The sequence below is a fragment of the Sorex araneus genome, chromosome 8, assembly GCF_027595985.1.
Source record: "Sorex araneus isolate mSorAra2 chromosome 8, mSorAra2.pri, whole genome shotgun sequence".
In the NCBI taxonomy this organism is placed as follows: domain Eukaryota; kingdom Metazoa; phylum Chordata; class Mammalia; order Eulipotyphla; family Soricidae; genus Sorex; species Sorex araneus.
The window spans coordinates 7914488-7930149 of NC_073309.1; the positions used below are offsets into that span (position 1 = coordinate 7914488).

The 15662-nt window shown below is 53.9% G+C and overlaps 1 protein-coding gene across 3 annotated transcripts in view; it reads left to right on the forward strand.

Annotated features, from left to right (window-relative positions):
* WDR59 (WD repeat domain 59) overlaps nt 1–15662 on the forward strand; it is a 59944-nt gene that overhangs the window by 33931 nt on the left and 10351 nt on the right. The window contains exons 15-20 of one of the 3 annotated variants that reach the window (XM_055145955.1): nt 2064–2159; nt 2482–2638; nt 3138–3207; nt 4445–4598; nt 8578–8634; nt 14965–15098. In XM_055145955.1, the coding sequence (XP_055001930.1) occupies nt 2064–2159; nt 2482–2638; nt 3138–3207; nt 4445–4598; nt 8578–8634; nt 14965–15098 (668 nt within the window). Of the gene's footprint in view, nt 1–2063; nt 2160–2481; nt 2639–3137; nt 3208–4444; nt 4599–8577; nt 8635–14066; nt 14917–14964; nt 15099–15662 lie in introns of those variants that run through there. The other 2 variants (XM_055145956.1, XM_012932645.2) reach the window with 2 other exon arrangements.

Here is a 15662-nt window from a genome sequence, read left to right on the forward strand (position 1 = left end):
TGCTGGGGGTGTGTGGGGCCGAGTGGGAAGTTGAGGGAGACTGTGTGGAGGTGGTTTCAAAGCCAGCTGCCCTTTGGCACTGCGAGGCCAGTAGTCCCCATTGATTTTCTGGGGAAAACATAGGAAAAGTGGTTCTCTGCTTCTTCTTCTTCTTTTTTTTTTTTTTTTGCTTTTTGTGTCACACCCAGCGATGCACAGGGGTTTTACTCCTGGCTCTGCACTCAGGAATCACTCCTGGCGGTGCTCAGGGGACCATATGGGATGCTGGGAATCGAACCTGGGTCGGCCGAGTGCAAGGCAAACGCCCTACCCGCTGTGCCATTGTTCCAGCCCCTCTCTGCTTATTCTGAGTCATGCCCCCTGGCCTCCACTTTGGAAGTCTCATGGAAACCACTGGTGCCTTGCTGAAAACTGATGGCGAGTGGCACGTGGCTTCAGGTACACTGCGTGTACATAAACCCTGTGCAGTTCCCCAGGCGTCCCCAGCCTGCTCTCGGGTCTGACTCCAGCTGTCCCGTCATATGCAGAACCCTGTGTTTGTGACTTCGTGTTTTTCCCCCAACAGTGGACAGGAGGTGGTCTAAGGCTACTTTGTAGAAAGTCAGGAAACAGGTCACTGGAATGTGTCCCCACAAAGCACAGCCCTGTGTGAGAGCCTTGGCCCAGGGTCTCCACTGGGCTCTCGTAGAGTGGCCACCGCTGGGCATCTGCTCTGGACCCCTCCAGGCTCACGGTCCTGCATCACCTGCTTACACAGAGTGGATACGGCAGAGGCCGCCACACGTGGCTGAGAGCTGACGGGGTCCACCTTGTTCCCCAGAGCTCCTGTTACCTGTGAGGGACGGGCAAGTGCTGGCCTCAGCCCAGTAGCCTGCACGCTCTTCACTTGGCCTTGTTTGTGTCGTCCTGCTGGGTCGGTACGTCCTCTCAGGGGTGACCTGAGACCGAGGCCTTTGTTTGGTGGGGTCAGTTGCCATGCGGTCACTCTGGTTTGGGGCTGCTGAACCTTCTGTATTTGAAATCTGAAGATTTCTGTTTTTTTTTTTTTTTGCTTTTTGGGTCACACCCAGCGATGCCCAGGGGTTATTCCTGCTCTGCACTCAGGAATTACCCCTGGAGGTGCTCAGGGGACCATATGGGATGCTGGGAATTGAACCCGGGTCGGCCGAGTGCAAGGCAAACGCCTTACCCGCTGTGCTATTGCTCCAGCCCCTGAAATCTGAAGATTTCTTTGTATCTGTAGAAATAGGAAAAAAGGGCCAGTAGTTCCACTGTCATGGGAGGAGGAGTAGGAATTCTCACAGGCCTGAATCCCTGTGGTTCAAGAGGAACAACACAGGCCATGGTCTGCTAATGTTTGTTTCAGGACAAAATTTGAAACTTTCCGGTAATCACACACACAGATACCCTAAAGGTAGCAGCTAACTCCATGTCAATTCAGTGTATCCAAAGTATTACCACATAGTGTGTAATCAGGGCAGCCCTCACCCATCTAACTTGTGTTCTTTTTGTCGGGTGGTCCTGTGGTGCGAACTGCCCACTGGCCTTGCTCTGTCTCCCCGCAGGCCAGAGGCTGCAGTGCTGGGCAGCTCAGCCCCCCAGTGCCCGTGCCTCTTAGCCTGGGCCGGCTTACACTGACTGAGCTTTGCAGCCTTCTTAGGGCTCATTGAAAGGACCAAAAAAGGAGGGAGGGAGGGATGGAGGGAAGAGAGAGATTGATACTGATTGTGATTTTCACTAAAGTGAAATGTGTGTCCCCGGGGGCTGAGTGCTGCCCACTCCAGCCCAGCAGACGCTCCTTCTGGGGCCCCCAGCTTCCTCCCGGAGCGGGCAGGGCGGGGGAGGTGGACGGAGGTGGCTTCATGCCGTGACTGCATGAGGGCCCTGTCCAGCCTGGCACATGGCCTTTCCCTGAAGCCAGCTGCTCCCGAGCGTCCCTAAAGGGGGAGGTGGCTCAGGGTGTCGGGAGCTGCAGCGGGCTCCAGCCCCAGTGCTCCCAGCTGGCCACTGTTGGGCAGGGTCAGCGGTGGCCCTCCCTGACTGCTTGTGCCGCTTCCTTCTAGATCCTGAAGGACACGTCCCTGCAGAAGGTGAAGCGGAACCAGAGCTGCCTGGAGCCCTGCCTGCGCCAGCTGGTCTCCTGCCTGGAGTCCTTTGTGGTGGGCTTCCCGTGTCCTGCGTGCCCTGACACGTCATCATGTCCCCCGATTTTATGATTTTACTTTCCATTAAAATGGTGGAATTTCTTTTTTTGGAGGGGGGAGGTCACACCTGGTGATGCACAGGGGTTACTCCTGGCTCATGCTCTCAGGAATCGCTCCTGGCGGTGCTCAGGGGACTATATGGGATGCTGGGGATCAAACCCGGGTCGCCCGCATGCAAGGCAAATGCCCTCCCCACTGTGCTATCACTCCAGCCCGGGAATTTGCTTTCTTTGAGCTTGAGACGGTGGCGTTGAATCTACTGGTGTTTAAATTCCAGAACCAAGAAGACAGCGCTTCCAGCAATCCCTTTGCGCTCCCAAACTCCGTCACCCCGCCCTTACCGACCTTTGCCCGGGTCACCACCGCCTACGGGTCCTACCAGGACGCCAACATTCCCTTCCCAAGGACGTCTGGGGCTCGGTTCTGTGGGGCAGGTTGGTTTCTTTGGCTTCTCTGCCTGGGGGGAGAGTCGGAGAGAGATTTTGTATATTCTATAGAAAAGTCTCTATTCGTAAACGTCCCTAGGGTTTTATTTCCCGAGAACCCAGAGGATCTCTGTGGAAATGTCATTAGATCTGATGACAAATTAGCATCCGTGGGCATCTGCCCAGAATGCACGCCACACAGTTGGCCTTAGCTGATCTTCCAGTGAGACCCTTAGGGAGGAGGCCCGGGGCTTGGTTCCTGCTGCCACAGAGCCAACCGTAGCATATGCACCAGAGTTCTGGTTCTCCCCAGGGACAGGGTCCTCTTGGGGGACTAGAAGGCCAGACTGTCCCCCTTGCCATCTCGCCGGGCGCTGGAGGGTTGGGTCTTTGCTCCTATGCAGGTAACATCTTGTCCTTTGGAAAGTCGAGAGAAATAAAGACTGGCAGGGCTGCTCGCAGCGCTCCTGGCTCAGGGACTGATGTCGGCTCCGCTGTGTCCCCTCAGGGTCCCTGGTGTACTTCACAAGGCCCATGACGATGCACCGAGCCGTGTCTCCGACGGAGCCTACTCCCAGGTGAGTGTGAGGGACGTGTTCACGTGCCCAGCGAGGTGTGAAACCTGGGAGGACCACGGAACTTCTTTTTTTTTTTTTTTTTTGCTTTTTGGGTCACACCCAGTGATGCTCAGAGGTTACTCCTGGCAGTGCTTGGGGGACCATATGGGATGCCGGGGATCGAACCCGGGTCGGCCGCATGCAAGGCAAACGCCCTACCCACTGTGCTATCGCTTCGGCCCCGGAACTTCTCTTTAGACATGTTGAGTTCATTCTTCAGTGAACATCCACTGTAGGATTCATTCTAGTTGGGAGGCCGGAGCGATAGTCCAGTGGGGAGTGTTTCCCTGGCACACGGCCAACCCAGGTTTGATTCCATATGGTCCCCCGAGCACTGCCAGGTGTGACCACTGAGTGCAAAGCCCGAAGTATCCCCTGAGCAGTGCCCAGTGTGACCGAAAAAGAAAAAAATAAAACAAAACAAACCCAGAACTCATTCTAGTGATGAAAGATCAACTAATTCCCCTTAGATTGCAGCTAAGCTGACATTTCTGTTGTGTGGTTCCCACAGAAGCCCTGGAAGGGATGACTTGGTTTGTCAGAACAAGGTAGACTTTGTCTTTTTTATTTTTTTCTTTTTGGGTCACACCCGATGTTGCACAGGGGTTACTCAGGAATTATTCCTGGAGGTGCTCAGGGGACCATGTGGGATCCTGGGAATCGAACCCAGGTCAGCTGTGTGCAAGGCAAACGCCCTACCCGCTGTGCTACTCCAGCCCCGGACTTTTAATTTTTTTTAATGTGCTTTCCTTTCCTCCCGTCACTAAGGCGTTATCTGAACGTTAACTAAAACTAGGAAAGTGAGATGATGTGGGGTTCCACAACGCTAATAATATTCGATTCTCACATCACCAGCACATCTTTAGTCTTTGGAAATTATGTCAGTGTGTGTATCAGAAAAGAGCTCTAGCCCTTCGCGTCCCATGGACAGAGAGCGGCTTCACCTGGACCCAGTTCACACATGCCTGTAGTTTGTAGATTCCTTTGCGTTTCCTACGTATGCAGTCACAGACTCGTTCTCTGCTTCTGCAGTGGAAGCGTTTTCCGGGTTTAAACGTTCCGTTTGCTTCCCTCTTCAGAGTTTCCAGTTTTTCCCATTTGTCGTCCTCTCAGTGTCTCATCAAGAGCCAAGCGTGGCACCACTCACAAGGATGGGCAGAGGGACACCAGGACAGATAATCGTGTGTTTCTCACGCAGGTCCCTCTCGGCCTTGTCTGCCTATCACACTGGCTTGATCGCGCCCATGAAGATCCGCACGGAGGCGCCCGGGAACCTGCGCCTGTACAGCGGCAGCCCCACCCGCAGCGAGAAGGAACAGGTCTCCGTCAGCTCCTTCTACTACAAGGAGCGGGTAAGCCGGGCGCCCTCCCGCCTTCCTGTTCTCGCCCACCCCCGTGGAACCAGCATCCCCGTTAGGTCTCTGACAGTCATGACCAGTTTGTTCTGTCCCCTCGGTTCCAGCGACCGTTAGTTGTGTGTGCGTGGGACGACCAGCCCTCATGTATCTTCACGCCCTGCGAAACCCTTTTTCGTTCTCGGCGCCGTGATTTACATACTGTTCACGGCAGGGCTTCATGCCTCCGGCATCCCCAGCCCACGGCCCCCGCCAGAGCGTCCACTTCCCCCATCCCCCCATCGTTATCTGTAAGTGGGCAGGGAGAGTGCGGGGAGCAAATCCCCTTCATCCCCGGCTCCCCTCCTCTCGGTACAACCTCAGTCTTCCTTCATACTTGGGGATTTGTCAGCATATTCAGGGTGCTTCGGAAGGCATGGGATTTTTGTATGTTTGGGACTTTTTTTTTTTTTTTTTTTCTTTTTGGGTCACACCCGGCGATGCACAGGGGTTACTCCTGGCTCTGCACTCAGGAATTACTCCTGGCACTGTTCAGGGGACCCTATGGGATGCTGGGAATCAAACCTGGGTTGGCCGCATGCAAGGCAAACGCCTTACCCACTGTGCTATCACTCCAGCCCCTGTTTGGAACTTCTTAAAGTGGCCTCCAAAACGTTTGCACTTTTACCAGGTCCACACCTAGTCCCCACTAAATGGACTTGCTTGTGTAAAACTCAACCTGAACTTGGCTTTATGTTCTGGTTTAATGAAATCTTTGTCCCTAACGTGGCTCTTAAGTCCTCAGATGCCGTCGGTGGTGACGGCGTGGGGAAAGCTGGTAGAGGTTAGGAGTGATGAACTTTTTCTGTGGTATCAGGTCAAGTCTGGCACACCAGCTTGTTGCTGCTGTCATAATTTCAGTAGCAGTTTGACTGAACAGTGCATGAACTTGTAGCAATTCTTTGTTGTTGTCTCCTACTGAACAAGAAACGGTGTCTTCATTATCATTAAATTTTTTAAAATTTATTTTTAAATTAAAAAAACTAAAGCCCAGCTCCACCATCTAGCACGCATCAGACCCTGCAGCTGGGGCGCGGTAGCGGCAGGGTTCGACCCTCCCGGTTCACGCCATAGTTGGGCGTCTCGGATTTGGCCTGGTCTGAGGGTCGTAAGTGGTTGGGCCCGAACGGGGGACCAGCCTTGGGCACAGCCGTTCATTAGAACAAGGACGGTGACCAATTGCCTTGGGCCCTGGAGTCCTGCTCAATGGTGGGCTCTGCTGCTTCCTGACTGTCACACCTTGGAACACAGCTAACCTCCCAGGTCTTTACATTCAGGTTTTTTAGGGCATGCGCTCTCTCTCTCTCTCTCTCTCTCTCGCTCTCTCTCGCTCTCTCTCCCCTCAAGGTGGTGACAGGTGACTGGTTAGAATGAAGGCATTTTGCTTGCCTAACAACCCAACAAACTCCCGGTGTGGTAAAGGCGGGGTGTCTTCTGCACAGGGGCCAGGCTAGGGAGCTTCTGAGTCTGTTCTGGTTCGGGCCAGTGCTGATGGACTGGGCTGAGACGGACTGGCCGGGCTTCCGGTAGTGTCTACAGGCCACACCTGGCCCTAAGACGGGACTTTGCCCAAGGCAAAACTGTTTGTAAGGGCTGTGTTGGTGTTTGTGGGGGTCTGCTTTCCTTCATGATGGACACCGTGGTTCTGCAGAAGGGCCTCGCCTCTCTTCAGGTTCTGTATTGGGTGGGAGCTGTGGGGTCGAGGGGATCCGTCTTGCAGGTGGGGCCCTACTCCATAAGATGGGCTATGGCAGGCCCTTGGCTGACGGCCCTTCACGTACGGATGAAAGGGGAGGACACTTGTGTTATAGTCGCAGAGGGATTTTTCTGTCACTGTGCGACCTCCGTGCAGGTAATGCCGCATGTCTGAAGTGTGTAATGCAGCGAATTCCCAAGTCTCACGGGCCAAGAAATAGACCATCACAGGAACCCCAGGGGCCCTAAAGAAAGCCGACGCGTCAGTGACTTTTAGATTAAGCTCCAAGAAATTGCTGCCATCTGGCCAGTCTTGACCTTAAATAAAAAGGTGTGATTCAGCCTAATAAGATCCAGCGGACAAGCCAGTGACTGCGAGCGATCTGACGTGAGGCCGTCTCTCCTCGAGCCCCCTCGCCTCCATTCCCTCGTATGGGGGCAGTTGAGGGTTGAAGAAAGGAAACTCTGCTCTGGGGTCTCCCGTAGGCTGTCTGACCTAACCCACAGAGGTCAGAGGTCAACATGTCCCTGGAGGCATATTTTCTTTTCTTTTTTTTTTTTTTTTTGCTTTTTGGGTCACACCCAGCAATGCTCAGGGGTTACTCCTGGCTTTGCACTCAGGAATTACTCCTGGCAGTGCTTGGGGGACCTTATGGGATGCCGGGGATCGAACCCAGGTCGGCCATGTGCAAGGCAAACGCCCTACCCGCTGTGCTATCGCTCTGGCCCCCTGGAGGCATATTTTCTAATCCTCACACGCCAAGCTTCACATGTCACCTTATCTCATGTTTGTGATATTGGTTCTGGAAAAGATTCATTTGCTAAATTTCTCTCAGCTCAGTCCCATTTTATTCTCTTATTTTTTTTTGGTGGGGGGAGATGGGGGGCACACACAGCAGTGCTCAGGGAACCATTTGTGGTGCTGGAGCTCAGACGGGTGGTTTGGTATCAAACGGGTGCGGGCTCGGCCTGTGCAAGGCGAGTGCCTTGACCCCTGCACCATTTTCCAGCCTCCCACTTATTTTTTTATTCTATTTTAGATCGCTACCCCAAGAACCTTAAGTGAGCACGAATAAAGGCATAAGCGTAACTGCCGTCTGGGGTGGGCGTGAGGGTGGGCTTGCTTCCCAGGGTCCTGGCACGGAGGCGGCCAGTGCTGGGCTTTGTGCTTCCCGCCTGCCACACGACGTCCCTGCGGCCAGTAACACACATGCTCTCCGGCTGGGATTTCCAACGTTTGCACCTTAGAAATTAATTTTTTTTTAAATTTTGCAAGGCCTTAAGAAAAAAATCTAACATCACATTTCAGAGGAAGTTAGAAGGTGCCAAAACGATGCCAATGCTCGTTTGGGACCTGGGCTGGCTCGTAAGAGTTGCTGAAAGACCGTTTACTCTGAGGTCAGTGAGAAGGCCCAGAATTTAAGACGAGCATCAGGCATTGTCCTATAAGCACTAAAGTAATGTTTGCGACCTTCCGTGTCTTTAGTTTGCGTTCCCTGAGGTAGCCCTACATGTCAGTGTGAGTGTGGCCGGCTGAGGGGCGTCTTAGAGATCGTGGGTGGTTTCTGATTTCTACACTCAGCCCTTGGCCCCGGCACCGGGAGAGTGTCCCCAGGAGTGACCACAGCCTTCCCCACTCTTTCCCCCATGGGGTGCTCTGGCTCTGTCTTCCCTGGCTTCACTCAGAAAACACCTGCCCCCCAAGGCACTTGTCCCCCGCAAAAGTTGGTATTGAGGGGTTGGGGGTGTGACCCAGTGGTAGGTGCTTGCCTTGCGTGTGTAAGGCTCTGGGTTCAATTTCCAGCACTGCATGCTCCACTGAGCACTGCTGGGAGTAGTTCTGAGCACTGAGCTGGGAGTAACCTAAGGCACAGCCCAGTGTGGTCAAAAGAAAAAAAAATAGGTATCGCATTTCCTCTAAGAATTTCCATTTGGGGAAGGGGACTCTGGACTCTCACCCTCTCCTGTCCTCTCGTGTCCCCTGCGTCTTGCTCTGGGTCACCCCATCGCAGATGGCAGAGCCGGGGACGCCGGCCTCCCACCAGCCTGGCAGCGTCCCCGAAGCTGTGTTTGGAGCCGGAGGAGTCGGGAGGGTGGTGTGGTCGCTGAGCCACTCCATGGCGTGACTGTGCCATTTGATCCGTCGGACGCGTGGGAAGCTTTCCTTTCTTTCTCTCTTTCTTCCTTTTAATTTTTTTCTTGGTGTTTCTCTCCCTTCTCCGGGTGTAACGTTTTCGCACAGATGTCTCCTCGCTCCGCCCGGCGGCGTTGGTCCATACAAGCGGTCAGCGACTTCCCGGTACTGTGCGCTGTGCAAACGCTCTCCCGGCTGCCCCTGCCTCCCCCAAGGCCCAAGAATAAAATGCCACCGGCCTGGCTCGGAGGAACCTGCCGCTTCCCGAGCCCGCAGGAGTCAGGCCCCCACGAGTTCCCTGGAGGCCGGGGACTTGGGGAGGACGGGACTGGCTTTCTCTGAAAAGGAAGTGATATTTTGGGTTTCAGGCCAGAGAGGCACGTGCCTGGCACGCTGCTGACCCAGTCTCTGAGCCTCATATGGACCAGAGCATCACCAGGGGTCACCCCTTAGACTAACTCGCCTCTGAGCACCCCCAGCTGTGGTGACCCAAAAAAACATTAAAAAAAACCAAAACTTGATTTAAAAAAAAATCCAAGTTTCTTGGAAAGAACCCACTGTAAGCCTTTAGCGCACCTGATTTCCCTTGGAGTCTTTATATGGCCTGAGAACGGGCAGTTGCCTGCCTTTGGCAGGGCGCAGGCGAGGAAGAGAAAAGAGGCTTCCAGCCTATTGGGTTTTTTTTTTTTTTTCCTTTTGTCTGTTTTTAGACTCTTGGTCCAGTTCCAAGAGGGAAGTGCCCATCTGCCTCACTGGCACGACTCGCAAGCCCATGTGGAATCCTGTGGGAATTTTCTGGAGCAGTTTCCCCCTTGCCACCCGCAGTGGGTGATGGCAGCAAAACCTCTGGGCAGCAAAAGCGCGGGCAGGCAGCCACGGTTCCGCTCTTCTTACTCCTGTCGGCCTTCCCTCTGTGCTTCAGTAATGCCAACACAGCCTTGACGCTTTTGTGTAACAAATTTCATTGGGTGTAAAAACAAAACAAAACCCACCACCAAACAGCTCCTTAGGGCCCAGGCAGCCCTGTCGCCCTGTCGTCCCAAACCCAGCGGGAGTCAGGAGCCCTGGTTAGCCAGTCCCAGGGCTGCCACCAGCAGTGGTGGAGCCGCAGCCGTGCACGCTTTCCCCTCAGACAGTCCCGTCCCTGCCAGCCCAGCTGGGGGTGAATTTTCCAGAAGTTTCTATGCTCCTGCTGCTGTTTCCATAGGAACCCATTGGCCCCGCTGCCCACGCCGCTGGTTGCGCGCCGCTGGTGGGGTTGCTGCGAAGCTGTTGGTGGCTTATTCTTGGGCTGTTGCTGCACTTAACCCCATTTGCTGGCATTGATGTTGCCTCCGAGTGTAGCAGTAGCTGGTGGTACAGTGGCAAGCTGGCTCTTGGTTGTCCTTTGGTGCTACCCATGCAGTGCCTCCCCCCTCCCCGCCCTCCCCTGCCCGCCCTCTCCTCTTTCCCGCCTCTTTCCCCTAATTCCATGAGGCTTTTTGGTCTGTTCACAGGAGCCACCCGGTACTCATAATGTAATCCTTTGTCTTGCTTTGTCTCTCTGCCCTCCGTCCTTGTTCGTGGAATGTGTGGGGCTGGGCATTTCTGTGGACGGGCTCTAACAGGACCCAGAGAGATGCACCAGTCTTGGCCTCCCAGGGGCCCCGTCTGCTGCAAGGAAACTCTCCTCCCACCCTCATTTCAAGGTCTTTCTTTCTTTCTTTCTTTCTTTTTTTTTTTTCTTTTTGGGTCACACCCAGCGATGTTCAGGGATTACTCCTGGCTCTGCACTCAGGAATTACTCCTGGCGGTGCTCAGGGGACCATATGGGATGCTGGGAATCGATCCCGGGTTGGCCACGTGCAAGGCAAACGCCCTGCCCGCTGTGCTATCGCTCCAGCCCCTCAAGGCCTTTCTTGAGCCCAGGGAGATCATAGCCCAGCGTGTCATCACTCTCTTACTGTTGCGCCCCTGCCGTTGTGTAGACAAGAGAAGCTCCCTGAATCAGCACACAGGTTCTTTTCTTTTGCTTTTTGGGTCACACCCAGCGATGCTCAGGGGATACTCCTGGCTCATGCACTCAGGAATTACTCCTGGCAGTGCTCGGGGGACCAAAATGGATGCTGGGAATCGAACTCGGGTCGGCCGCGTACAAGGCAGACGCCCTGCCCGCTGTGCATCACCCCAGCCCCAGCACACAGTGTTAAGGCCAAGAGAAGTGCTGGGAGCCAGGGTGGACTAGGCGCTCTGCATAGAGCAGCCGGCCATGCTGTTGGAAGCGCACTGGGACCGGCGTCCAGCCACTGTGTGGCCTCATTGAGCTAGTGTGTTTCGTCAGCTCCAGAGGAACTAGTCACGCACAGGGTTATCAGGGCCCCGAGAGCCCAGAGGGCAGGTGTTTTGCGTTGAAAACTACCACCCGGTAAATTAAAAGCCAACAGTGTTTCGTGATTTCCCCTCAAATCACGAAACTGGCTGGCGGCTGGCAGCTCTTCCGGGCTGGATTCAGAGCTGTCCCGTGGTCACTCCCGCAGTTCGGTTCTTGGCGGCAGCTGTGAGGGGGAGCCGGAGCTGCGGATGCTCCTGTCCCTGGCCCACAGGCTCCTGAGTGAGGTTTCGCAAAATGTCACCTCAGAAGAAAAGAGATCAAGTAGGGAAGCATCTAGAAGCCTAGGAAACAAACGGTGTTTTCCATCACTCCGGGGGGAAGTTGCCAGAAACTCTCCCTGACCATTGTCCATTACATGGTCTTCAGGCTTCCTGGTGACACTTTGATTTGTCTCCCCCTGTCCCTCCACACCTAAGCCTGATTGGGGGAGTGTCTGATGTCTGCTCCCCCGTGTGTGGCTCACACCCAGCTGGCTGAGCAATGGGAAGTCCTGGCTCTTGAACCTGCCTCCTTGAACCCTCCCGCACCGCTCGGTGGAGGAGGGCTGGGAAGCGAGTGACTGGATTATGGAATGGCGCCCCAGGGTCCCCAGACCTGGTATTGGTCTCGCCGGTGCAGGAAGGAACGGGTCTGGTTAAAATGAACCAAGGCCAGGAGGAAGCTCAAGTGCTAGGACCAATGGGGCTGGAGTGATAGCACAGCGGGTAGGGCATTTGCCTTGCACGTGGTCGACCCGGGTTCGAATCCCAGCAACCCATATGGTCCCTTGAGCACCGCCAGGGATAATTCCTGAGTGCATGAGCCAGGAATGACTCCTGTGCACTGCCAGGTGTGACCCAAAAAGAAAAAAAAAATGCTAGGACCATTCTCAAATGTGCAAGGCCCCATATTTGATCCCTGGCACCCTGTGATCCCCTAAACACTGTCCAGGAGTGGCCTCAAGCCCCAGGACACTGGATATAGCCTGTATATAAAGATCTTATGATAATAAGTAATGGACCAAAACCGTTTTCACATGTATCTTAGGAACGGACAGTTTTCCTTTTTTATAAAAAATAAAAAACAAACATTTAAAAACACAAGGGGCTGGAGCAATAGTACAGCCTTGCTTGTACAGCAATAGTACAGGTAGTAGTTTGCCTTGCCCGCGGCTGACCCGGGTTCAATTCCCAGCATCCCATATGGTCCTCTGAGCACCGCCAGGGGTGATTCCTGAGTGCAGAGCCAGGAGTAACCCCTGTGCATTACCGGGTGTGACCCAAATAGCAAAAAAGAAAAACTAAAAATTAAAAAACTAAAAAACTGCAAAATTTACTGAGATATCCTGATTTACAGTGATATTAATAGTCATATCTGAGGCCTTTAATGTTAGTGCACTCTGCCACCGTCAGCGTGTCAGAAACCCTCCCCTGCTGTCCCTCCAGTCCCTTCACCCTCCCCGTCTTTTCCCTCTCTAGCCTGAAGTCACACGCGCATGAGCACTCTTAACGAGTACAGGCTTAGGTGCTGTGTTGACCCTCAGTTTCACGCCTGGAGTAAGGGATGGACTGCCCAGGCTGAGACACCCCCAGGGCGAGCAGACCTCTGCACGGGTGAAGTGAAGTAGCCGCACAGGAGTTTGAATTCCCAAGCCAAGGGACTGGAGAGAGTCCAGGGCAAGGCACTCGCCTTGGCACATCCCGACCCTGGGTCAGTCCCCACAGAAACCAGGGAAGTTCCTGATCACGGAGCCAGGAGGAAGCTCAGAGTATACGCAAGTGTGGCCCAACCCCTGATGTCTGTTCTTGCCTGTGTCTCCTTCCCACCGGCGAGCCAGACTCTGAGATAGGGTCTTTGCTCCTGTTTCTTTCCATTGCCCAGATATTTCTGCTCAGATGTTTTCAGGTGTTCTGCAATCGCTCTCCAGAAATCATCTGAGTCTACTAGGAAAAGACCCTTCCCCCTGCCCAATTCTAGGGGATCCTGGGGCTCACACCTTATGCCTCATACAGAACGACATTTCTAGCCCCAAGGAAGAGGTTTGGAATGAGCTACTCTGCGAACGAGTCACTCTGGCACATTCGCCTTTATCTAAAGCTTTTATTCCGATTGCTTCGAAGTTCGGGAGTTGAGATGTTTTCACCTGGCCTGGAGGCTGCAGACCCTCCATTTGTGCCCTCTTGGGCCGAGCCTGGGGAGTCAGTGGATTGTTCAGATGCTTCCCATTTGCCTTCATCAGAAGGTGCCTGAGTGGGCCTGGAGTGATGACAGCACAGCAGGGAGGGCACTGGCCATGCATGCGGTCAACCCAGGTCTAATCCCCTGAGCACCACCAAGAGTGATCCCTGAGCACAGAGCAAGGAGTCATCCCTGAGCATCACTGGGTGTGTCCCAAAAACTAAAAGAAAAAACAAACAACCCAAATCAGTCGTGAAAGATGAGTCTATTTGAGAGTCACTTTAAAAAATACATATCAGGGGCTGGAGTGATAGCACAGCGGGTAGGGTGTTTGCCTTGCATGCGGCCAACCCAGGTTCGATTCCCAGCATCCCATATAGTCCCCTGAGCACTGCCAGGAGTGATTCCTGAGTATAGAGCCAGGAGTCAGCCCTGAGCATTGTCGGGTATGACCCAAACCCCCCCCCCAAAAAAAAATACATATCATCTCTATTACTGTGACCTTGTATATATAAGTTGCCGATGTTTCAGTCACACGTGTCTGGTTCTCACATCATGTCCACTCATTTCCCGAGTGTACCTCAGTCCTGTGAGATTGAGACTGCATAGCTCGTCCTGACCTACAGGCCACCACTGGGAAGAGAGAAGGAGAATGGAAGTAACTCGGCTGGGGACATGTGGACCAGCGCATATAGTGACCATACCAGGAAACCTTGGCTTTCTGATTTCAGATTGTGTGTGTGTGTGTGTGTGTGTGTGTGTGTGTATGTGTGTGTGTGCGCGCTCATGTGCACACATTCATGTGCACCCTCAAAGACTGTTCGTGGTTTGGTGCTCAGAGGACCATATGGTGTCAGACATTGAACTGGGACCTCCCACACGCAAACCATGTGATGAACCTGTCGATCTCTCCAGCCCCTTGACTTCTCCCTCTTTTGTCAATGAGTATGTTACTTCCTTCTGGAATGGAATCACTTTACTGGCTCCTTTCTTTGATTTTCTTTTTGTGGGGGATGGCGGAGGGAGGCACACATGGCTGTGCTGGGCTAACTCTTGGCTCTGTGCTCAGGGATCACTCCTGGAGGCCTCAGGGGATGCTACGGGGTGCTGGGGATTGAACCCAGTCAGCTGCGTGCGAGGCAAGTACCCGATGTCCTCTTGCTCCGGCCTGCTGGCCCCCTTCTGAACTCTGACAATAAAGTAAAATAGAGCATTGCCCCTGAGGCTGATTTCATCCAGAAGATTCCAGATGGGACGCACCAGTAATTCTCATTTTCCAGCACCTCTCTCATTGGACACATCTGAGCCCCCCGTAACTGTCTGTAGGTGAAGCTCTTCCGCGTCCATTATGCAGCCCCCTCTGCCCCAGGGTTTCAGACATGCTGAAGCGATGGCTTTACAAACTCGCCGAGTCTGGTAGCAGCAGAGGTTTTGTTGTCCCATTCTCCCCGAGCTGCTGTTTCTGTCTGCCAGGCACGGCGGGGGTGGAGAGGCCACACTGCGGTGTCTGTCTGAGTTAAGTTCTCGACAAATCTGATGAAAACTGTGAAGACAGTGATCAGTAGCAAGTGAAAACTTTGAACTTGGCCCTGAACCGAACATGGGAAAAAACAAAAGTTGTCCTTCTCCCACATTTTCGAGGTCTTTACTGATTTGCTTTCTGACCCTTCCCCCCCCCTTTTTTTTTCTATTTGTTTGTTTTTAAATCCTGACTTCAGGGATGTCCGTTCTGAGCACCCAGAATGTACACAGCCCTTGGCAGGTGCTTTTGTTTTTCCTGTTGGGATTTTGGGCCCTAGAGTTCCAGGCCCTTTGGTCCCCTTTCGTTTTCTCCAGATGCGAAGTGGTGTGTTTGTGGGTCCGATGCAACGCCAGTCTCAGCAGCGCGCCAGCTCCCTGAGCTCTGCAGCTGCCGCTCCCCTCCCCCGCCACACCCCCGTTCCTCACAGCCTCTTCTCTCCCTGCAGAAATCAAGGAGGTGGAAGAGCAAGCGTGAGGGGTCGGACTCCGGCAACCGCCCCATCAAGGCTGCCGGCAAGGTGGTCATCCAGGACATTGCCTGCCTGCTTCCGGTTCACAAGTCGCTGGGAGAACTTTATATGTGAGTTTAAGAAGGCTGTGCTGGTCACTTCCCGTCATCACAGTTGTCACGATTTTCTTTCTTTTTTTCCAAGCTTCGAAATCCTTTGTTCTTTCTAAGGCAGATATTTTGGAAGCCCATTGACATAGCTTTCTTTTGCTGCTCCGGAAGTTGAGTGGCCTCAGACAAGATCGTTTATTGCCTCCTGATTTGCTTGGGTCAGAAGTCTGGGCGTGTCTTGGCTGGGGCTCACCCTCGAGGCGAGTGGTCTCCTCTACCCGATGCTCAGTGCTCAGGGTTCCAGTCCTGCCTCACTCAGGCTGCTGGTAGACTGCCCGCCTGTGGCTGGCCTCATCTCCCGGAGCGGCAGCAGTCTCTGCAGTTCGATTGGGTCAGGCCCGCCCCAGCTACCGCCCCTTCGACAAGTCCACAGGAGGGATGTGCCATGAACATTTCGGAGGGGCCTTTGCTGGTGGACGGAGTTATGCAGGGAGTGAGCGGTAGGGGGCCGGGAACTGCCCTCAGAAATGCCCTCCTACCTCCAGGAACAGGCCAGCTGCTGCAGGACCCCTCGGGGCTGAGTGG